Here is a 23,155-nt window from a genome sequence, read left to right as displayed (position 1 = left end):
AAAAAGAAAAATAAATAGGAAAAACAAAAAACATATTCAAGTACTCACACTAAGATTGCAATTCACTTACCAAATAATCGCATAAAGAATAATAAATTATTTGCAAATATTTGCTTGATAAATAAACAAAGCCAAAGGCGTTAAAGTAAGCGAAATTCAGCTATAAACTCACAGGTTTGCCAGCACTGTTGAGCAGAGGCCGTGGCTAGTGACGCCACTGGCCATTGGCCATTGGCTAGCTATAATTCTCGAGCGCCACGAAGGTCGATACGAAAATATCTTTGACTTATTCTGTTTCTTGTATGCATTTTTCAGACAAAGAGGCCAACAGCCCAGACCGACCAGACAACGACGACGCAGCATGGATGAGGAGCAGAGCAAGAGCAGCAGCGGCAGCAGCAGCAGCAGCATCATGGACGATCAGAGCAACATCAGCAGCGGCAGCAGCGGCAGCAGCGACAGCAATAAAAGTAACAGCAACATAACCAAAGCACCGGAGCAGACGCTACCCATTAGTACATCGTCATCGTGGACGATCTTACCACCAGATAGAGTCGAGGTACTTGAGCCAAGCAGCAGCAGCGAGGAGTTTGGGCAGCAAGCAAAGCCAGCGGAAGAGGCAAAGGAGGACGAGCAAAACAATGCAGAGTAAGTGCAAGGAAAGAAAGCCAGAGAGAGAGATAATAAATAAATATATATATTTATATATGTATACATTCTTTACACCCATAGAGGCACGCTCGTCGAGGATGCAGACACCCAGGCCGAGGACGTCTCCGACGGCATCTCGATAATCAGTGACTGCGAGAGCACTGGACGCATTTCGCCGCATCCCTTTCTGCGCGAGCATCTCAACGAGCTGAGCTTCAAGTTCGATGCGGGCCATGAAGTGCCGCTGCTGGGCAATATGCCAGATCTGAATGCTGCCCAGGAGATGCGTGAACGACGTCGCCGTGACCCACGCCCAGCCCTGCAGCTGAATAATGCAGCGCAGCCAGCAGCACAGCCAGCAGCAGCGTCGACAGCTGTGCAACGTCGCTATCGTATGCCGCCGCTGATACATAACGGATTGACCGCCATCTTCTATGTGGGCACCACTTTGGCCGTGCTGGCACTTATTGGCCGACTGCGTAATCCCGAGTGGAAGTTGTTCAGCGGCAATGAGGCCGTTCCGGATCTGGAGCAGCGGCTGCTCGATCTGGAGCTGCAGAATAATCTGATGCGCGCCGAGATTGATATCATGTCCAAGCAGCTGCTATATCTTAGCTCCATAGTTGGACAGGGTCACGGACCGGGCCAGGGTCAGGGACAGGGAAAGGGACAGGGAAAGGGTCATGGACACGGTCAGGCCCAGGCTCAGCCGCGCAAGCCGAAAACATTCAAGGCCTGGTCCGGCAACGGCGACTCTGTGGATCCTGTGGACATTACCAAGGCGGACCTGAAGCGCCCGTACAAGTGCCCCGATGGCAACTATGTGGAAATCGCCGCCATGTGCATGGAAGCAAAACCGCATGCCGAATCTCTAGCCGATGAGATCGGTGATGCGGTGAACGATGTGCTGCGGCAATCTCAAGCTTTTCACGACTTTGAAAAGGTCACCGAGCTGCTAGGCACACTCGCTGGCGAGGACGAAACGCCCACACCCACACCGAATGTCGGTGCCAGCGATTCATCCAAAGCTTTCCATGTGCATGGCGACAAAATGCGAGCACCGCCCCTCGAGACGAACAAGCAACGCTATCCCAATACAGATGCATCGAAGGAACGCTACAAGACCAAATACAACAACAACGCAAAGTGGCAGGACTCCAAGGAGCACAAGCATGATTCCAAGGAGCACAAGTACAACTCAAAGGAACGCCGCTACCGCAAGCATCTGGACAACTCCAAGGAGCAGCAGCACGGCAGAAGGCAGCGCCATGATGATGACGATGACAGCGCCAGCGGCGAGTGGCACGAGCGCATGATGCAACATCGTGAGCACGCACGCCAGCGTCACGAGAAGAAGCGCAACAACAATTGGTTCATCGAGCGCGGCGGCGGTCGGGAGCAGATCCGCTCCAGCGAGACGCGACGTTAAGGCAAGGCGGAGGAGTCATGGGCAGATGGGGGCAAGGGCATAGGGCGAGGGCAGTCTGAAAAGTTGACAATTTTTGGCTAGTGTGTCAAGTTTTCAGGACTGCCCTCTTAGAGTGGGTATACGACAGGGTATGGGGGTCTGTTCTGATTGTTCGCATATTATGAACCCAAAACTATAAGTTTAAGTAATTGGATTTTTGTCTAGTTGTTGGTACTATTACGACGTTATATAGAATATCTCGATCTACAGACATTAAATGTACTATGTGCTTATATATATGTGTGTATATGTATATTGTATGTATGTATGTATTTGTCTCTTATCCTATGACAAACCATAAATGCGCTATTTGATGTAAGAACCTTAAATATAATGAATAATAACGAGACGAAACAGAAGCAGAGAAATAAATGAAATATATATTATAATATACTAGATCGATTCTAAGGTAAACCTAATTTAATTCCACATTGAATGTAATTGGGCTCTTCCTTTATCAATCAACACAATTTTTTTTTCGGCTTAAAATAAAATATACATATTTGTGATATATACACCTACACACTACTACTATGATAATTGTGTATGTTTTTTTTTTTTATTATTATTATTATATATACATATATATTTTTTTTTTTTTGTCTTAGGCTATAATATTAAATTATTGTACCATACTAGATATTCCTTGGAAGCCAATTCATATAAATATTTTTGTATGCATGTAATTCCTTATACAGAATATATATTATATATAAATGGATCTACATATATATGTGTTTGTGTATGTATGTACCTTTCTGACGATGATAAATAAATAAACCTATCCAAAGCACACGAAACGAAGTTAAACTTCAATCTTATTATGTAAAATGTGAAAATCTATTTATATATGCATAGAGGGGCAGGACTATGTGACACACATACAAATGTATATAAATATATTTATACATACATATATATATATAGAGTAGCATAAGCGTTTGTCCTTTTCAGGACATTTTTGTATGTCAACTATATGTATGTAGTATGTATATACGTGTGTGTGTGTGCGTGCGTGTTATGTATGCACTTTCGTTTCTGTGAGAAAGTTCCCTAGGTACAAAACGTTCGTTGTGTTGGGGTTGTCCTACGCTTACAGTTCTATTTTTTTACTACGTCCCTAAGCTTTCAACATACACATATACAGAGCGTTATGCATGCAGGCGTGTGTATGTGTGTGCGTATACAACAAAAGCACACAATATTATGATGATAAAACAAATTTAGCCATCGTAGCTGTCAGGAAAAAGCACAATAACTGAGAGAGAGCGAGCGAGAGAGAAGAGAGTGTGTGAGCACGAGAACAGCTTAGAGCACTGCAAACGTTCGTGTGGCTAGTTCGTTAAAGGCACGAACATCGTGTGCACATCGTTAGAAATGCAATTGTGCCAGTGCTTGCCTGTGTGTATGTGTGCGCTGGGAGTGCGTAGCATGAGTGTGTGGGTGGGTGTTGTACAAGCGCGTATTTGTTTGTTGCTGGCTGACTGAGTTTCGCGTTCGCGCGTCAATTCAGTTTCATTTCAGTTACTACAACGATTTCAAGACCTACGGACGTTCTACACGGCGTTGGTAGCGCGCGCTGCAATTAAGTAACGGGACAGAGCGTTTTACAAAAATTACAATAAAAAAACACAACACACGAAAAAAAAAAAAAAAATAAAAATAAAATAAAACAAATTAGGTATTAAATTTAGGAAAAAAATTAACTTAAATATATGTACATAGAACAATAGCAATGCAAATATAATAACTAAACCGTATTACACAACTCGACAACTCTCGCCCATCGTAATAAACAACGACGACAACAACAACAACAACAACAACAACAGCAACAACAATAATAGCAACAGCAGCAACAACAACAGCCGTCATTCAACATAATAAATACATTTGGTATATGCTCAAATAAATATATCAAATATTGTGTTGTGATATCCAAATCTAAATCTAAATGTTAGTTTTGTCGTTCTTCTCTCACACATAGTACATATATTTTTTTATGTATTTTTTTTTTCTTAAGTAACTGTAATTTGCATTACAAATGCACATACGATGTGTGTAAATGTGAAAGATACTTCTATATCAATACATACGTACATATGTGCACTACATAGACAGTGTGCGATAACTAGAAAACGACAACAAAACGCATTGAGATACATAGAGTACACAAATTTCGAGTCCGAATGTCCCTGTCCCTGTCCCTGTCGCTCTCCTTGCCCCTGTCCCGTTGTAGTAGAATCAGTTGCCGATTTGACTCCATTTCGTTTTCGTTATCGCTCAGTAGGCCAGTGGAGCTCGTGTTCGTGCTTCGGCCAGCTGTTGAGGCTGTCGCTTTCCCCCTCCCCCGCAACTCAACCCAAGTCTCAGTCGCATCATCGCTCATCATCCCGCGCAACCCCTCGAGCCAAAATGAATGCGGACACGTTCCATCAGCCAAGTGCTGTTGTTGCCTCTAAGTTATTTTTTACGTATTTGCTTCCCGTGCGCAGCAGCACACAAACAGACACACACACACACACCAACAGCTACACCTACACCTACACACATGCATACGTAGATATTGAAAATCAAATGAATAAAACAAGTGCGTCCTCTCATGCTCTCCCGCTCACTTATGGCCTGCTCTCGTTTCTGGCAGCAATTTGTCGTCATAGTCTGCACTCAGCTGTTAGCTGCTACGAGACTCGACGAGCTATACGTAAATAGGTACATACATACATACGTACATGCATATATATGTACATATGTACGTGCGTACATATCCTACACATGTTTCTGCACCAGAAAACTAAATGCTAAATACTCCTCTTATTATGTATTCGATTCGATTTCGATCAACCACAAATCCGTTTTAGTGGCTTGACAGTGTTGAAAATTTTTGTAAATATGTGTACATACATACACATGTACAGGGATAAGCATGTATCGGAATGCATGTGAGCTTGCATACATATAGACATATACGTATGTATGCATGTATTTATGCACAGCGTACATATGTATGTATGTATATAAATTCGTATACAATTTGTGCATAAATATCTCTACAAATGCTAGATGTGATACATATATACATATGTACAGATATACATATCTACAGTTGTTCATATTTACGTATTTGTCATTTCAATTTTCATGTGTGCAGAGATAAAAAAATCATGTGCTTTAGTTTTGCTGTCACTTATAGTAGGTACATTCGTACCTACACATGTACATACATATGTATGTGTGCATGTTTATTGTGTGTATGTATGTAAGCACACAAAAGCAGACAAAATTAGCAGCAGCGAACAGTTCCCATTGTATTTAATGTTGAATAACATCAGCTGTTTTCCAATACGATATTTGCCAATAATAACGTGCGTGCATTTTGTTATTGACAACAACAAGCTGCGATAATAATAACAAAATTGTACGAGCAAAACCATTTTAATTGTGGCAAATTGATAGAAATATACGGACACACAGTGGTAAAGCTCTGAACAAAATATGCTCAAAAGCACATACAGAACACGCACACAGCCAGACACACACAGGCACAGACACAGATACTGCCATATTATACGCACGCACGCAGATGTAAACACATGCAAAGGCTGTCAGCTGTTTTGTGTTGTTATGCCAAATTGTCTTCAGCAAATTTTTTGCTTGCCTGCTGATGATGACGATGTTGCCGTTACTCCTGCCAGATGTAGGAGAGAGCGGCGGGATAGAGAGCTTTACAGAAAATACAGCAAAACGTAAATAAGCGACAGCCGCTTGTGAGAATGCGTAAGTGGGAGCAGAGCAGCGTGAGCTGTCGTAGCTTACGCCTCTCTTAGGGTGTATGTGTGCGTGCCTGCCCGCCTTTGCATTTGTGTTAGTGTGGTACATGCTCTTCGGGGGCAAATGAGAGGCAAACGCTGCTCAATGTTGAGACGAGTCAGTGAAAAATATTTCCCGTCATATCTAGTGAAAAATAATTTAGTGTATTTACGATTTTATAATATTAAGTACACGATCAGGTGCTTATGTGCGCGCGCGCGTGTGTGTGAATGTAGCTGCATGTGTGTGTGTGTGCTCTGTGTCCACTCAATTTTTAAAGATGTGCTAAACAGCGAATAACCTAAAAGGAATTATGCAATGAATAGAAAAAAGGCTTGCGCTTAACTGTTTCTTTTTCTTTGGTGTAAGTGAAAATTAACACACACATACACATATGTATGTACTTAAGCATGCATATAAAAGTCATGTAAAATATGTAAATGCGAAAGTGCAACGCTAAAGATAAACAACGAAAAGGTTGAAAAACAAAAACAGTGAAATTTATTGGCAAGCTAAATGAACAAAAAAATCAGCTGCACAAATGCACACTTACATGCATAAGTAAATATAAATATACATATGTATATGCATATGTATGTTGGTATTAGTACATCACATTTGCCATTTATTTGTATTTATGTAATCGCCAATTGCTCTCTGTTGAGAGTTTAGTGTCAGCTGCAGAAGAACAGTTAAGGCAAGGGAATTCGAACAGTTGTTCAATACTGTAATAACAACTGTGCAAACACACACACATACATACATATGTATATATGCATATATGTGCATAGTCAGCGTGATGTAACAACAACAACTGTTTCTGACACTGACATGTGAACTGGATTACACATATTATTGGCAGCATAAAGAAACAAACAAGAATAACAAAACAGAAAAGGCAACAACAACAAGAAATACGTCCTCCCACTTTATATACAGACATGCAAGCTTACAACATACATAGTCATTAGTCTGTATAGTGCATATACATATGTATGTACATATGTATGTATATACCAATATGGTTTTACGTACGCTCTAATTATCGACAAACAAGCTATTCGAAGGCCACTCAGATATTTAGATCCGTAGACATCTAGCGATAGGAGTGTGGCATATGCCTTGCCTTACCTTCCCATTATCACGGCGTATTCATAATCGACGGCTTAAGAGTTAATTAACTTAAAGCTATCTAATTGAAGAAACCAGAAAGCAACGGCAATGACAGCGGCAGCAACAACAACAACAAACATAACAACAACAATGACAATGACAACAGAAAACTCTAACACTTTTAATTGACTGCACGAACAATGCCATAATATCACGCAATTCCAAAGCCAACCCATTTGAAAGCACTTTGTCGTGCCCTACACCACAATATGCTATATGCCACATAACGGTAATGCTGTAAAAGTTTCTAGACCACCAACAAGAACAACAACAAATTACGCAAACAAGAATCGAAGCCAATGATCAGCTAGTCAATACCCTGTATGCAGTTACTATACATAAATATTCGATATATGTATATCGAACGTCCGATACATTATAATATAAATATTACCCAACAAATATATAAGGAGATATACTACAAGAGTATATATATTATAGCAAAAATGTCTCGGAATGATCATAGCCTTTCTTATACATTTTTAATGCCTACAGGGTATAAAAATAAAACAGCATAAAAACAGCAAAGAAATGAGAGAATTGCAAGGGAAAGACATGGGAATTATATTATTAAATGAAATTTCCTTTCAAGGCTCTCAATAAATTGAAACCTTAAAACAAATGTGGATCCAACAAAAATGTATTTTCAATTAAATTAATTGAATTTGTTTTATGAAAGATTTGAACTTTTAATTAATTAATTTTTCATTTACAACCATTTCATTAATAATTTTGTTTTTGTTTGTTTGTTTTTTTTTTTTTTTTTTTTTTTTTTATACCCTGAACCCATTGAAAATGGGAAATCAGGGTATAATGGTTTTGTTAAAAGTATGTAACAGGCAGAAGGAGGCGTGGCAGACCCCACAAAGTATATATATTCTTGATCAGGGCGACGAGCTGAGTTGATTTGGCCCTGTCCGTCTGTCTGTCCGTCCGTCCGTCCGTCCGTCCGTCCGTCCGTCCGTCCGTCCGTCCGTCCGTCCGTCCGTATGTATGAACGCGTCGATTTCAGAAGATACAAGAGCTAGAGACTTCAAATTTTTTTTAAAATGTCCGTAATTACAGCGCGCATATCAAGTTTATCATTAAAAATCGATAACTCATCCCGATCTTTTTTTATCGATAAAAAACCTTATCGAAAACCAGTTATAAAATTATATCTTCTACACCCTTATTGCTAGAGTCTCCAAATTTTTAATGTATGCTTATATGCAATTTATACAATTTCGGTTTTTGTGTAAATTTACCCCCCACCCTTAAATTCACCCCCTCACCCTCACTTTTGTAAAAAGCGTATTTCAAATACTAGAGACTTGGGCTTTGGAATATACACACATATTCACCATATGATTACGCTCTAAAAGTTTCATTAAGATCGTATGTCTACAAAAGAAATTATTTAACAAATAAATTCTCATAATATTGCCCACACTGCAGCGCAGCCCAAGCGCAGTCGCTGCTTACTGCGCAGTTAGCAGAGCGCAGGCTTATGCGTGCGTGTGGATGCATGTGTATGTATGTGTGTATAAAAGAAGTGCAGAATGATTAGAATATCAGCTTGGAGGGTTCAGGGTATCTCCTAGTCGAGCAGTCTCGACTGGAGCTTTCTTACTTGTTTTTTTTTTTTTTTTTGTGGCCCATGAAAAAACTTCACAATTTAATTGAAAAGATAAGCTGATAAAATGATGGGAACTTTGAGTTCGGTCATGGGGAACCTTTTCCTTGAAAACCAACCCATCATATGACCCAAGGGGGGGAAGGCATTTGCTATGCCAGCACACACAGTGAAAGCTCAATTGACGAACAAGTTCCGTTACACGGATATTACTTTTTAACTTCAATCTATTTCTTTTATTGCTTTCGTATTTGATGCGATTATTGGCAGGAAAAATCAACAAACGAGAATGATTCTTTTTCAACTCGCAAAAAGAAATAATAAATAAATCCATAGAAACTAGAATAAGCTGGCATTGGAAATTTCAATTTCTAAGCCGCTGTGCTAAATCTCTTTCTTATTTCACAGATAGAAGACAAATGCGTGTATATGTGTATATGTGTATATGTGCATATAATGTATGCATGTATGTATATATGGTAGTATGGGTGTCCGCTCAACAGAGCTTTCCCTGTATATGGTTACATGCATAGCTTTGAAGTCCGTTGGGTCTATAAATACATTTCGCTTGAAGTATATTTGGACATTCAAAAGCATTTTGACAATTTGTTGCACACAGCAACCAAGCAGATGATTATCATCAACAAAACCAAAAGGAAGCCACCCACCCCCATCCAGCAAGCATCCCTCCATGGATGATGATGATGTTGTTGATGATGATGAACATGCTTCCAGCCAGCATTAAATGCCATGTAAAAGTAAACACAACAACATCTGCGCCTCGCTCGCTCAGCTCTCAGCCGTCGCTCTCTCGCTCTCGTTCTCCTTTTCGCACTCTTTCAGCGGCGTCAGCGTCGTCGACGTCGTCGTTGTCGTCGTTGTCGCCGTCGCCGTTGCCGTTGCCGTTGCCGTTGTCGGCTGCTCTTTGCCACACAATAAAAATCAATAAAATCTGGGCCACCAGTTTTAAAGGTTGATTTAAAAGGTATGGCGATGCCACTTTGACCTAACTCTGCACACATGCATACACAGTACATACACACACAGACACACCTCATCATACATTGAGGGAGGTATGTGTCTGTGTGTGTGCGTGTGTATCTCAGTATATAAATAAACAATAATGAGCTGTCAACATCCGGATGTTGCCTACCCAGAGGGGCTTTATTAATTACGACCATCTGGCAACTCTCTGTATTGCACTTCGCCAAGGAGATTTGTCTGCATCTTATGTAGCGACATGTACCTACATGTCCATAAAAGTGAAAATTGAGCTTTTTCAAGTTCACACAAATTCACACACACATATACAAGCATGCAAGCCTATTCGTAGATACATATAAATACATGCAAAGTGTAATACTTGTACATAAGTACATATGTACATATGTATGTATTATGTACTCTATTTCTGTTCTAGCTAAATGTTAAGCTGGAATTAAGCTCTCATGGAAGAAATTTTCGCATATACTTCTAGTGCTTCTATTAATATATGACTTCGATCATTGAGTATGCAATATATCTACATATATGAAATATATACAATAATATCAAATTGTAAATCATGAGTACACATGTATCTATTAGTATGCTATGTATAATTGAAAATGTGTAATCACATAAAGTATTTCCTGAAGCACCACTTCAGCAATGAGTAATCTATAAGTAATTATAATTGGCTCTTATCGTTAATAAGATATCACGTAGGTGATTGCAATTATATATAATACATATATACATACATGTACATATGCCATAGCTGAGTATTGATAAGGAAAAATTCGTTAAGCTGAAACTTGTACAATTTATTATATACAACTTCATAATTTACTGATTTTCTGACGGTTTTTCATATCATTAAATATCATAGGGTATTCGCGCATCGATGCTTACCATGCTTGCCTTTGGCTCGCCTTCGTCTGTGTAAATGTGTGTGTGTGTGTGTGCGTGGCTATTATTAAGCTACGTTTCCCATAGCGCTGAGCTTTGAGTCGTACGGCCTTCAGCCAGAGCGCAGACTTGCAAACGCACATAAGTACATATATCCGAATACATACATACAGCTGTGCTGCTAAATATACATACATATATCAATGCATTTAACACAGCTGCAAAAGCGCGATTAAGCTGTACATGCACTTGTATAAATACATGTGTATATGTATAGCCATGCATATCGGTGTGCTTGTGTATGTGTAGCGCTTTAAATGTCATTGCGCATACGCACAAGCAATTTGAGCAACAAGAGCAACAGCAACAGCAACAACAACGACAACAACAGCAGCTTTTGCTCTTTGCTCTTTCGTTCGTATACGTCGCTGCTCCAATTATGAACTGCAGCCGAGCAAAAAAAAAAAGGAAAAAGAAGCAACAACAACAACACTCGCTATTTGTTCTTTGCTCTTTCGGTGTTCGCTCTCGTCGTTGCCCCAATTACGAACATGCAGTTCGGCTTTCGCTCTCGCCTGGACTAGTTTTTAGCTGCTCTCTTTGGGATGGCCATGGTTAACCTATATTCGCGGCTGACATTTAGGTGCAGTGTATTGGGCACTTGTCTGCAGCTGAATGACGTAGCTAGCTATCCGTGTGTGTGTGTGTGTGTGTGTGTGTGTATATATATACATAAGTGCAAGTAGAGGCCGTTTTTTATGAGCTTTTAAAATATTCATTGAATGGAAGAAGCCGGGGACGGGCAATTAGCGTGAGAAATAACAAAGACTTAATTAGTCAATTGATTGGCTTTAAGCAGAATCCAGAATTTGAATGGATTTATAGTAAATAAAATGAGGACTTTGACTGTTTCCCTTATGAACAAAAATGCCTCTAGTCAGGAAATTTTAGACGTAACGTAGTCAGGATATTGAATTCATTTCTTGATTTAAACATCGTAAATGCATTCGCCGCGATGATGTAGACCTAAGGATTTTATAACTGTTTCACTGGGAAAAGTCTTTTGATCAGGAAATTTAGTACATTTATTGCATCGGACTGGATTTCACATAGAACCGTCAATTTCTTAGTGCTCCAAAATGGAGCGCTATGCATAATTTTGCACTAATTTGAATATCTGATATTTACATAACTGTCTTCTGAGCACACACACATAGAATTTGATTGGCCAAAGTCCATCCGATTTGCATTAAATATCATCTGTGGTCTCAACAATGCGACAGATAATGGGTATATCTTCTGGATGTGTACCATTAGTGTTAGTCTCAATCAATGTGCTCTGCACATAGTCTCGCTTGAATTTCTCCCAGCGGCGCGTCTTCAGGAAATGATCGAACAGATCCTCGCGCGACGGTATATTCGTTTCCAGCGAGAATCTGCGTCGCATCCAGATATGGCCCGGATTCTGTTCCGCGGCCATGAGCCAATAGCGAGGCAATAGCAGACATTGCACCACGGTGCGAGCCATTATGACACGATGGGTGATTTTTTCGCCCAGGCCAAAGATACCGCCATAGGTCAAGGAGCCGACGTCTATGAAATGCGTCTCTGTGGGCTACCAAAAAAAAAAAAAAAAGATTGTTTTCAAATAAATATAAGTAGCTGAGCTGTTATCCTAGATTACGTGTAACTAACCAGATTTGCTAAACTCTTCTTCTCATGGCGGATATGAAAGCCCAGCAGCGAGCTTGAGCTATCGTCTGAATCGTTTGAAGCCGATGCATCTGCAATGGCTCCATCTGCACCAACAACAGTTACGTTCTTGATCCTGCTCAGCTTGGGACCGATTACGGTCGTGGCGAGTTCCACCTCGCTCGATGGCTGTTTATCTTGTATTATGGATGTTTTGGATAATTTTGTTGTTGAGCTATTCGGAAGGATGGAAGTAGGATCGCTTTTCTTTTGGTTTTCGCTTTCGTCTTTGAGTGAATTATCATCATCCTCTTCAATAAAGACAACCATATCCTCTTCGTCGTCCTCGAAATCCACTTTCCAAATATTACTCAATGAATGCTTAAATTTCATTGTTGTTATTCGCCTGGTGGAGCCGCGTAACTTCTTTTTACTTGAATTCACTGAGGTGCCAGTGGCAAGTCCACAAGCGATTTCAATTTCTCGCAGACCCGTTTTACGCTTCTGCAATTGTATAATCAATTTAGATGCAACGATGAGTTCAATAACTCGAAATAAGCCATCAATACCGCTTTTCTTTGCGCTCTAGACTCCTCGTCGTTGAGGTCCGATGACGATGCCAGTAGATCAGCGAGATTGAACTCCGATTCAGATAAATGTTTATCCTTCCTTTGGGCTTCGTCGAGGAATGAGCTATTGAATGATCGGGCCGATTTTGTTGGATTGACAAAAATATCCTGTTCCTTCTCCTTAACAGCGACCAATTCATACGTTCTTGTGCCATCCGGTTTGATGACTCGCTAACCGCGTGACATGGCAAAAACAATATTGTTAGCCAACAGTTAGAATAGAGAGTATACACATATATATGTATATATACTATATATACTCGCATCTGTACTCACGATCACTTTGAGGCACTGTAAGACAACGCATTCGCCGCTCAATATGAAGTGAACACAGCTGACAGCTCCCCTGTCCTCCGAGTAGATCGAGTGCAGTGGATCGTACTCCTCCAGCTGGCAATAGGCGCATGCTCGCACAACCTGAAACATATATTCATACACATACATATATCTGATTATATATATATATATATATATATATATATATATATATATATATATATTTTATAGTCGTAACCTGGTCGTCATTGAAATAATTGAAATAGTTTAACGAGCGTATTGCCGCTTTTTTTTGCTGCCATTGTTTTCTCATGAATTTACCCAAAACACTTTTGAACTCATCGTCGGTTATGTAGAGAACTTCACAGGGCGCTACGAAATAGAAATGGGCATTTAGTCTGAGATTTTATCATCGTTGCCATTTCCGAGTCTCAGCACTTACTTAGCGTTACATAAGTGTTCAGTCGCAGGCAGTCCTCGAGCATTGCCACGTCGCCTATGATATCGCCCACGCCCACAATTGCCTCGGAGACCATGGTCACTTTCTTTGTGGCCTAGTAAACGTAAATTATTGTGAGATTATTATAGTCAGAAAATCCTAGAATGACCCTGAATGTGGGCCGGGTCAAGGGATTTACTTTGAATGTTAAACTATGTAAGCTTTCCCGCTCTTTCTCTCTCCCTCTCTCTTAGTTAAAGAGATTGGTGGGATGATATTAACAAATATGGAAATATGTATGGTAGTTAAGGTATAAATGCGCTGTAGAGTTTACGACAAAAGCTGCAATAAAACTATATGATATAAAAACAAGTAAGAAAGCTCTAGTCGAGACTGCTCGACTACGAGATCCCCTGAACCCTTGGAGTGCTAGCTATTTCAATAATTTTTCGCGTCTTTCAGCTTACACAAGAAACACACACACATACACAAACACATACACACACAAGCACCCACGCATAAACACGCATGGGCTGCAGTGTGCGCTTACTATGAGAACTTAATTGTTTAATAACTTTTTTGTGGACGTACGATCTTCATGAAACTTTCAGATTATGATTATAACATGAATATGCATGTAATTGCCAAAGCACAAGTCTCTAGTATTTGAAATACGCGTTTTACAAAAGTGAGGGTGAGGGGGTGAATTTAGAGGTGGGGGGGTAAATTTTAACAAAAACCGAAATTGTATAAATTGCATATAAGCATACATTAAAAATTTGGAGACTCTAGCAATAAAGGTGTAGAAGATATAATTTTATAACTGGTTTTCGATAAGGTTTTTCATCGATAAAAAAAGATCGGGATGAGTTATCGAATTTTAATGATAAACTCGATATCCGCGCTGTAATTACGGACATTTTACAAAAAATTTGAAGTCTCTAGCTCTTATATCTTCGGAAATCGACGCGTTCAAACATACGGACAGACGGACAGACGGACAGACGGACAGACGGACAGACAGACAGACGGACAGGGCCAAATCAACTCAGCTCGTTACCCTGATCAAGAATATATATACTTTGTGGGGTCTGCCACGCCTCCTTCTGCCTGTTACATACATTTCAACAAAACCATTATACCCTGATTTCCCATTTTCAATGGGTTCAGGGTATAAAAAGAGGAGAATAATGATGGAGAGAGAAAGATAGGGTAGAATAGAAAAGGAAAGGAGACGGAGACACGTGAAGAAGGTGAAGAAAGAAGCAAAAGGTGGCACAGAAATAGAAAAGAGAGCATCAGAGAGTGACAGAGAAAAGGGCAGATGTCAAGGGAAAGAAAACGGTAGTGAGAAGATCAAACGAGGGAAAATTAATAAAAGAAAAGATGAAAATAAAGAACTGGAGAAAGGAGATAGAGAGTGAGAACGAAGGCATGGAAAACAGGAGAGGGAGAGAAATTTAGTAAATAAAATGAGAGAAAAAAGAAACACCTATACGAATATTAGGACAAATTTATAGATATAGATAGGAATATAAAGAGAAATATATAATAATTTATTGCTCAGCTTTTTTTCAATGCATACTTATTATGGACCCACCTTATCGTAGATGTTTTTCCTCATTTCAACCTCGCCAGATATCATGAAATAAACTGTAATCGGTATATCATTTTGTCGTATTAACATTCGATCTTCTCCATAGTTGGCGAACTTTAAATACGGTATTAGCCGGACTCGTAATTTCTGTAGGCGCACTTTGTACTGGTAACTGGTATATCGATATGCTACTAGGCAAACACTTACTGGAGGAAAAGTTGAGAAGCACGGCAGAGCAGCTACAATTAGGCAGAGTTTCTTACGCTCCTCTACAGTGCGGTTCGCATGGGGAGTTCGCAGCAAAGATTTTTCCTATCAAAAAAAAAAAAAAAAAGCAAATAGGAGGCATGTATTTAAGAGATCTTAAGTAGTATATATTGTGAAATGAATATCGTAAAACGAATATCGTAAAACGAATATCGTAAATGATATATCGTAAAAGGAATATCGTAAATCGAATATCGTAACAGGAATATCGTAAGCCGAACATATTTACCGCAACTGTCAGAACACCGGTCTTGCGCTTCTGCCTGATGAGAAAGGCAACATTCTTCTTAGCATTCATTACGATGCCCTGCTCCTCGGGTTCATCCATCCATTGCTGATTCAGCATCACAGTTAACACCAATTTCTTAAAGCGCAATCGAAAACTTTTCTTGCGCAGTTGCTTTTCGTCTGTCTCGCGTTTTTTAGATTGCATTGTGATCAATACGTAAACTTCCCGAAACTTTATATATTTACTTTTTTTTTCTAGTTTTTATTGTTTTAATGTGTTTTTGGTATTTCTTGTTTTATTCGTTTTTTTGTGTTTTCTTTTTTTATTCTGTGTTTTGTTTAAGGAAAAGGGTTATCTAAAATATACATGAAAGGAATCGATTGCTTTGATGTAAATGGAATTTTTAAGAAGGCGAAAGGAAATTTTCAATGTTTCTTTTTTGCATTTGCTGAGAGAGGAAATCCATTTGATTGCTAAAATCGTAATTAAGATAATAGTTTTAATAATATTTACAATAGTATGGATGCTTCGCTATATTTTTCACAATTGCTGTATACTATTTATATATTCAATATTATCATCAAATTTAATTCATATTTTTATCTTTTATTTACAGGTACATAAAATATAAAACATATAATTCTTATGAGCACTGCACACCGCTGTGAGCACACACAGAGAGAAAGAGAGAGAGAGAGAGATAGAGAGAGAGAGAACATAGTCAAAGACAATAGACTACCAAGAGCAATAGACAACCAAAACATATAGATGTAGATAAATATACTATACAAGCATAGAGATATTTAAGCAAATATGTATATTTAAGGTATACAGAAGTCACATACATACATATATACATGTATATATATGTATATAAATGCATATATATTGAGATCTAGTTAGCAAAGCTCGATACGTCAACTGAATGGGGAGCACTTAGTAAACCAAAATAAAGCACACAAATCTCGTTTGACACAGAGAAACAGTTTGATAAATATATTCACTACAGCGTGCAATACACAACAACAGAAAACATACATTGGACATAAGCAAAAACAACAAAAAAATACAAAAAAAAAAGTCAACAAATTACTCACGCAGACACACACACACGGCACATACAAGAACAAAAGCAGATCAAGAAGAAGAAAAATTATTAACAGAAAGCCAAAAGTTATTCGACCAAAAAAATAAATAAATAAATAAAAGAAATAAATCAATAAAATAAAAATTTAATAATTAAAGAAAACCGCAAAAAACCAAAATAAAAATATTCCAAATTTAAGTTAATAAGTGAACCGTTGCATAAATTAAATATATTAACTGCCCCGCATAAGAAGAAAAAAATTAGTGTTAAACAAATTTTTTTATTTATTTTTTTTTTTTGCAAATTTGAATTTTGTCTGAAGAGAGGCAGAGGGAGAGTTACATAAATAACTCTATATATATGTTATACAACTATATACATATATATAGCTTGTAAATATATATATATATACCTATATGTATATGTATTTATAAATGCATATATATATAGTAGATCAAGCGTCGATCGTGTAACAACAACAAGCTTGCGGAGTCTGGGGGCGGCCATCAAAATGCATATTGAAATACAAGTGGCGTTGAATTTTGTCATTTCGTATCTGTACAACAAATTGCCGAGACGTCGTGTGAACATATTCGGGGAGGAACTAGAGAAGGCGTTGCGCGACAAGTTCCAAGGACACTGGTACCCAGAGAAGCCTTTCAAGGTGAGTTTAAAAAGATAATTAACATCTATCATACATCATCTATCATCTATCATCTATCATCTATCATCTATCATCTATCATATATCATATATCATATATCATATATCATATATCATATATCATATATCATATATCATATATCATATATCATATATCATATATCATATATCATATATCATATATCATATATCATATATCATATATCATATATCATATATCATATATCATATATCATATATCATATATCATATATCATATATCATATATCATATATCATATATCATATATCATATATCATATATCATATATCATATATCATATATCATATATCATATATCATATATCATATATCATATATCATATATCATATATCATATATCATATATCATATATCATATATCATATATCATATATCATATATCATATATCATATATCATATATCATATATCATATATCATATATCATATATCATAGATCAATATATCATATATCATATATCATATATCATATATCATATATCATATATCATATATCATATATCATATATCATATATCATATATCATATATCATATATCATATATCATATATCATATATCATATATCATATATCATCTATCATCTATCATCTATCATCTATCATCTATCATCTATCATATATCATATATCATATATCATATATAATCTCCCCAAAATATCACATATTACTAATATCTCTAATATATACATCTATTTCTCCTTTATAGGGCTCGGCGTACCGCTGTCTCAAAACTGGCGATCCCATTGATTCGGTGCTGGCTCGTGCGGCGCGCGAGAGCGGCGTACCCATAACCGATATACTTGAGAATTTGCCCAACGAGCTGTCTGTCTGGGTGGATCCCGGCGAGGTGTCCTATCGCATAGGCGAAAAGGGCGCTGTTAAGGTGAGACTCTCTCTCTCTCTCTCTCTCTCTCTCTCTCTCTCTCTCTCTGTCTGTCTCTTTCTCTCTCAATAAGTAATGGTATTTCCATTTCAGATACTCTATACGGAGAACAATGATAATCCCGAAGACAGCCATTCGGCCGATCGTGAAGTTACCAAAACGTTCAATCCGGAGGCTCAATGCTTCCGTCCCATCGATGTGGTCAACACGACCATGAATAACCTGAGCTTAAGTCCCAAGGCATTGCCATTGCCGTTGCCGCTGCCATTGCCATTGCCGCTGCCGCTGCCATTGCCGTCGTCCGGCTCGTCACCACACTCGGCCGCCTCGAGTGGCTCGCCCACCTACAAGGGCAGCCCGAATCCCAATGGCGGCGGCAGCGGCGCCGGTGGCGGTGGCGGTGCCGCTGCTGCTGGCTCCAACGGTGCCGGAAGTCTCTCGGGCAGCAGCAGCAGCAATGCAGCCACAGCCAATGCTACAGCCACCGCCGGTGGCGCGGGCTTTGTGCAGCGCGCCGCCCAGGCACCGCTCACGTTCACCACGGCCACCTTTGCCCAGACGAAGTTCGGCAGCACCAAACTGAAGACTAGCTCCAAGCGTACCAACAGGTAGGAGAGACTGATGGATAGAGTATATATATGTATATGTGCATTAATTGATTCGTTCATCTCGTACAGCAGCTCGTATCGCATGTCGCCCACTGAGTTCTCCAACTATATCAAACAGCGTGCGATGCAGCAGCAGATGCACCATGGCCACACCGTTGGCGGCTCCTCGGCATCGGCATTCGGCGGCCTGGATGCCGTATCGCCCGCTCGCTCCCTCTCGCCGAATCCCCTGACCTTGGCTGGCAATCAGGGCAACGGACCGAACGTCGCACCACCAACTGCAGCCGATCCATTTTACTATTCAAACATTTCGATGGGCCTGTATCCGCAATACAATGGACAGCGTGGCCTATACGAGAATCATTTTAATGCGGATGCGGGCAATCTCGGACTGTTTGGAGCTGCAGGTGGAGCAACAGCAGCAGCAGCCGCCGCCGCCGCAGCAGCAGCAGCAGCAGCTGCAGCAGTCGCCAACAATGGAGGAGCAGCTGCTGCTGGCAGCAATAGCTTCAGTACTTACCTGGAACCGTGTTACTTTAGCAATGGACATGTCAATGTGAATGCCAATGCCACAGGCGCCACTATGATCAATCAGCAGCAGCACCACCACCAACAGCAGCAACATCATCATCATCTTCAGCAGCAACAGCAACAACAACAGCAACAGCAGCAGCAGCAGCAGCAACAACAACAACAGCATTTGGAGCATGCCAACAGCAGCGATAGCTGCTTCGGCCTGGATACGGATCGCAGCGTCATCGTTGGCATCGAGGAGTCGCCCAATTCAGCTGTTGGCGCCGCTACTGGCGAATCGTCCACCGATAATAGTCCAATAGCCACGCCCACAGCTGGCATTGCCGGCATTGCCGGCAACGTGGCCAACAGCAGCAGCGACAGCAACAGCAGCAGCAGCAACAACAGCAACAACAACACCAACAACATCCCTCAGCCAGGCGTATCGTCCGCCAGCCTCGCAGCAACAGCAGCCCCATCGGCTACGGCGGCCAACAATCAGCCGGACAGCAGCAACACGGCAGCTGCCAGCAATACTAGCAACAATAGCAATAATAGCAAACTGATCGATGGGCTCAGCTCGTTCTATGGCAGCGGCTCCACCTATCAGCAGCTGCTGGTGGCCAACTAGAAGCAGCTGAAAGCACCGCGACAACAAATCATCATAGACGAGAAATCGACGCTAACCGGAAATGCAATAAAAAATAAAAACAAAAAGACGATGGCGACAAGTGTTCAAAGCAACAGCAACAGCAAAAGCAAACGAAAAAGCAAAAGTAAAAGCAAAAGGAAAAGCAAGCGGCCAAAGTCATCTTAACTGTAACTAGATTTAAATGTTAAACGGGTCAACAGCAGGCTGGCCCAATCAAAAAATTTAATTAGAGCAAGAAAAGTCTATATATATATAGGTATACATATACATATATACATATATATATATATATATATATATATATATATATATATATATATGTAAAGCAAGTCGGAGTGGAATATGTGCTGGCTGGGAGGCGACAAGGAAAACGAAACGAATGCCATTGGAGAGAGAGAGATACACACATATATATAAGCAGACAGATGTATATCATGTATATGTATATATCTATATATGCATATACAACTGTATGCGTGTATATATGAAGCAAGTGTCGGTGTAACCCAACTGTAAACCCATCTTAAGCAGAAACCCCAGCATCTATTACCAAACAACAGCCAAAAACAGCCAGAAAAGCAACTCTCAAGCAAGAAATAAGCGGAAAATATACAAAATGGAATGGAATGGATAGTGTATATAGAAATATGTAATGCTCTGTACTTGATTTGATGTACATATATGTATATATGTATATATATATATATATGTATCTTTATGTATATATATATATAGATATATATATATATATTTATTCTTATAGGGCATGTGTGTGTATGTAGACATATTTATTTTGTTATTCACATATTATCTATATTTATATATATATATATATGTGTACTATATATATATATATATATGTATAGTAATTGTGAAAGTTTATTTAGGCATAGATATATAGACATATATCTATATATTAACATTTAAAGCACGACATTAAAGAACATTAACAACTAGAGACGAGATCCTTTTTAGAATTTCTAAACTAATTGTTTTCCAATTGTTATACACATATACTATATATAAAGAAACAAACGAAAACAAAAACAAAACAAAACCAAAAACAAAAAACCATAAAAAGAAGAAAGTCAAAAAAAAAACAAAAACAAAAAAATAAGTTAGATAAAATCCTCTGACATTAAGTTTTTTAATTAGTTTATAAGTTCTGTTTTTTGTAACAAATGGAAAGAAGAAACACAAAAATGACATATGATCGATATGGACATACCCTGTGAAGCATAACACTAAACAGCCCAACTCTCTCTCTTTCTCTCTCTCTCTATATATATAGAGTTATATGTTTATCTGATATTTTGTTGCAAGTTTTTATAACTGCCATAAATAGCAAAGTTTTCTCATTTTTCTATCATTCTTATATTTTGTTTTTTGTTTATTTTTTCTTCTAGGGTATGTCGCAGATGTGTGTATTTGTGTGCTTGTGTGTGTGTGTGTGTGTATGTGGGTGCGTGCGTGTATTACTATTTGACTTTATTTTTTTATATGTATGTATATCTATTTTTATATGAACATTTGTAACTTTTATAAAAAAAAAAACAAACAACGTAAAGATAAAAAAAAACAATTTTACACTTTTTATACGGGCTTACGTAATATACCTTGTGCTATATAAATGTTTACTTTAATTTCCAACAAAAAGAACACAAACTGAAAATTGAAAAAAAAAAAACAAAAAAAGCATTTTTATTTACATATATAAATTAAATATTCTAAACATATATATATGCAATATGTATATGTATGTGTGTGTGTTTGGGTGCGTGCGTGTATGTGTGTGTGTGTGCGTATCTGTGTGTGTGTGTAGCTATTCGAACTAACCTAACATATGTCAATGTATATACCAAAAAGCCTAATTTCAAGAATATTCTAAACAAATTGAGAACTTAAGAAATATATTGTATGAATATTGAATATATATACATATATGTGTGTATGTATGTATATGTGCATACATATTGTATATGTTTACATACATATATGAAACAGCGGTCAACAAATTCCTTCTAATAGCAAAAAGAAAAACAATTATATAATTATAATACATAAATCATTCAAGTTATAATGTATAATAAAAAATAAAAAAATAGAGAGAAAATTGTATTTAAAAAAAAATATATATATATTTTTTTTATTAAATTCATATATATTATTTTCATGAAAAAATAAATACGAATATATATATGTTTTCATATTTATTGTATATGATACACCTGCGGTCAAAAAAATAGTGGTAGTAGTGCTACAGTTGGGAGAAATCTTAGTGATAAACTCTAAATATTGAAAGTCATTTGGCACTTAATATATATTCTTATCAATTCAGATATTGATAGAGAGTCACTATTTTTATGGCCGTAGTTGTGCATGAAATAAATAAATATGAAATTTATAAAAATATATCTATTGACAAAGTAAATTAATCTATTTTTTATAAAATAAATAAAAAATATATAAACATACATGTGTATATATTTTGTATTATTTTTTTTTCTTTTTATTATTAAAAAAAAGTCTACACATATGTAAACATAAAATACATTTTTATTTTTATTATAATTATATAGAAAAAAATTGTTTTATTTGTTTTTTTTTTTTTTTTTTTTTTTATAATAATTAGTTCGATTTGTGTATGTATATTCGACAAATGTATATGTATATATACCTACACACACACACACACACGCAAAGTACACACTCACACATAGACAGACCCTGTCCTATGCATGTGTGTGTGTGTGTGCGCCTAAAAACTTACCACTGAAATGGAAATTTAAAGAAACATTTAAGTACCTTAAAAAGCTTCTAACTAACTGTACTATAACTAACTATACTAACTATATAATAACTAACTGTTATGATGCGAGTGCATGCAAATGCAAATGATTTGTCTATGAAATATTAAACTCATTTACATGCAACATTTCGATCATGATAGTACGAAAAGTACCTACAATACAG

The 23,155-nt window shown here is 38.1% G+C and overlaps 4 protein-coding genes across 14 annotated transcripts in view; 3 read left to right on the top strand and 1 right to left on the bottom strand.

Moving 5' to 3' along the window:
- The window catches only part of LOC108619812 (uncharacterized), a 22,014-nt gene extending 21,559 nt beyond the window's left edge, over nucleotides 1-455 (top strand). For all 4 annotated transcript variants that reach the window (XM_018016586.2, XM_018016587.2, XM_089475428.1 and 1 more), the window contains exon 4: nucleotides 316-455. The gene's annotated coding sequence lies outside the window, so the exon portion shown is untranslated. The remainder of the gene's footprint in view (nucleotides 1-315) is intronic.
- LOC108619814 (uncharacterized) lies at nucleotides 362-16,849 on the top strand. Its single transcript, XM_089475436.1, has 3 exons — nucleotides 362-648; nucleotides 733-4,075; nucleotides 16,353-16,849. The coding sequence occupies exons 1-2, from the start codon at nucleotides 362-364 to the stop codon at nucleotides 2,078-2,080; spliced, it is 1,635 nt and encodes a 544-aa protein (XP_089331562.1). The 3' UTR covers nucleotides 2,081-4,075; nucleotides 16,353-16,849.
- Nucleotides 3,659-23,155, top strand: Tob (Transducer of ERBB2). 8 transcript variants are annotated; one of them, XM_089475433.1, is made up of 5 exons: nucleotides 3,659-3,800; nucleotides 17,274-17,487; nucleotides 18,233-18,409; nucleotides 18,503-19,017; nucleotides 19,087-23,155. In XM_089475433.1, the coding sequence occupies exons 2-5, from the start codon at nucleotides 17,335-17,337 to the stop codon at nucleotides 20,159-20,161; spliced, it is 1,920 nt and encodes a 639-aa protein (XP_089331559.1). In that variant the 5' UTR covers nucleotides 3,659-3,800; nucleotides 17,274-17,334; the 3' UTR covers nucleotides 20,162-23,155. The 8 variants fall into 8 exon arrangements, with proteins under 8 accessions (XP_089331559.1, XP_089331558.1, XP_089331556.1 ...); XM_089475432.1 differs by lacking the exon at nucleotides 3,659-3,800 and adding an exon at nucleotides 3,871-4,015 and having other exon boundaries at nucleotides 17,277-17,487; XM_089475430.1 differs by lacking the exon at nucleotides 3,659-3,800 and adding an exon at nucleotides 3,871-4,015.
- On the bottom strand, nucleotides 11,669-16,124 carry LOC108618079 (uncharacterized). Its single transcript, XM_089475435.1, has 9 exons — nucleotides 15,737-16,124; nucleotides 15,448-15,552; nucleotides 15,244-15,387; nucleotides 13,647-13,758; nucleotides 13,443-13,576; nucleotides 13,205-13,345; nucleotides 12,869-13,099; nucleotides 12,303-12,803; nucleotides 11,669-12,222 (listed from the first exon to the last, which is right to left on the bottom strand). The coding sequence occupies exons 1-9, from the start codon at nucleotides 15,938-15,940 to the stop codon at nucleotides 11,857-11,859; spliced, it is 1,938 nt and encodes a 645-aa protein (XP_089331561.1). The 5' UTR covers nucleotides 15,941-16,124; the 3' UTR covers nucleotides 11,669-11,856.

Source organism: Drosophila arizonae, chromosome X (genome assembly GCF_054131065.1).
Source record: "Drosophila arizonae isolate 15081-1271.41 chromosome X, UAZ_ARI_1.0, whole genome shotgun sequence".
In the NCBI taxonomy this organism is placed as follows: Eukaryota; Metazoa; Arthropoda; class Insecta; order Diptera; family Drosophilidae; genus Drosophila; species Drosophila arizonae.
The sequence above is the reverse complement of the archived record's forward strand: the minus strand, read 5'-3'. Positions and strand labels throughout refer to the sequence as shown.

Bases quoted from the DNA above. Each gene is read 5' to 3' on its own strand.
- LOC108619814 (XM_089475436.1), top strand. From the start codon at position 362: ATGGATGAGGAGCAGAGCAAGAGCAGCAGCGGCAGCAGCAGCAGCAGC. The intron at 649-732 runs GTAAGTGCAAGG...TTACACCCATAG, and splicing joins GACGAGCAAAACAATGCAGA to AGGCACGCTCGTCGAGGATG.
- Tob (XM_089475429.1), top strand. From the start codon at position 6,014: ATGAGAGGCAAACGCTGCTCAATGTTGAGACGAGTCAGTGAAAAATAT. The intron at 6,130-17,273 runs GTGCTTATGTGC...ATATATATATAG, and splicing joins AATATTAAGTACACGATCAG to TAGATCAAGCGTCGATCGTG. The intron at 19,018-19,086 runs GTAGGAGAGACT...CATCTCGTACAG, and splicing joins AGCTCCAAGCGTACCAACAG to CAGCTCGTATCGCATGTCGC.
- LOC108618079 (XM_089475435.1), bottom strand. From the start codon at position 15,940: ATGCAATCTAAAAAACGCGAGACAGACGAAAAGCAACTGCGCAAGAAA. The intron at 15,553-15,736 runs GTAAATATGTTC...TTTTTTTGATAG, and splicing joins CCGGTGTTCTGACAGTTGCG to GAAAAATCTTTGCTGCGAAC. The intron at 12,223-12,302 runs GTTAGTTACACG...TTTTTTTGGTAG, and splicing joins AGAAGAGTTTAGCAAATCTG to CCCACAGAGACGCATTTCAT.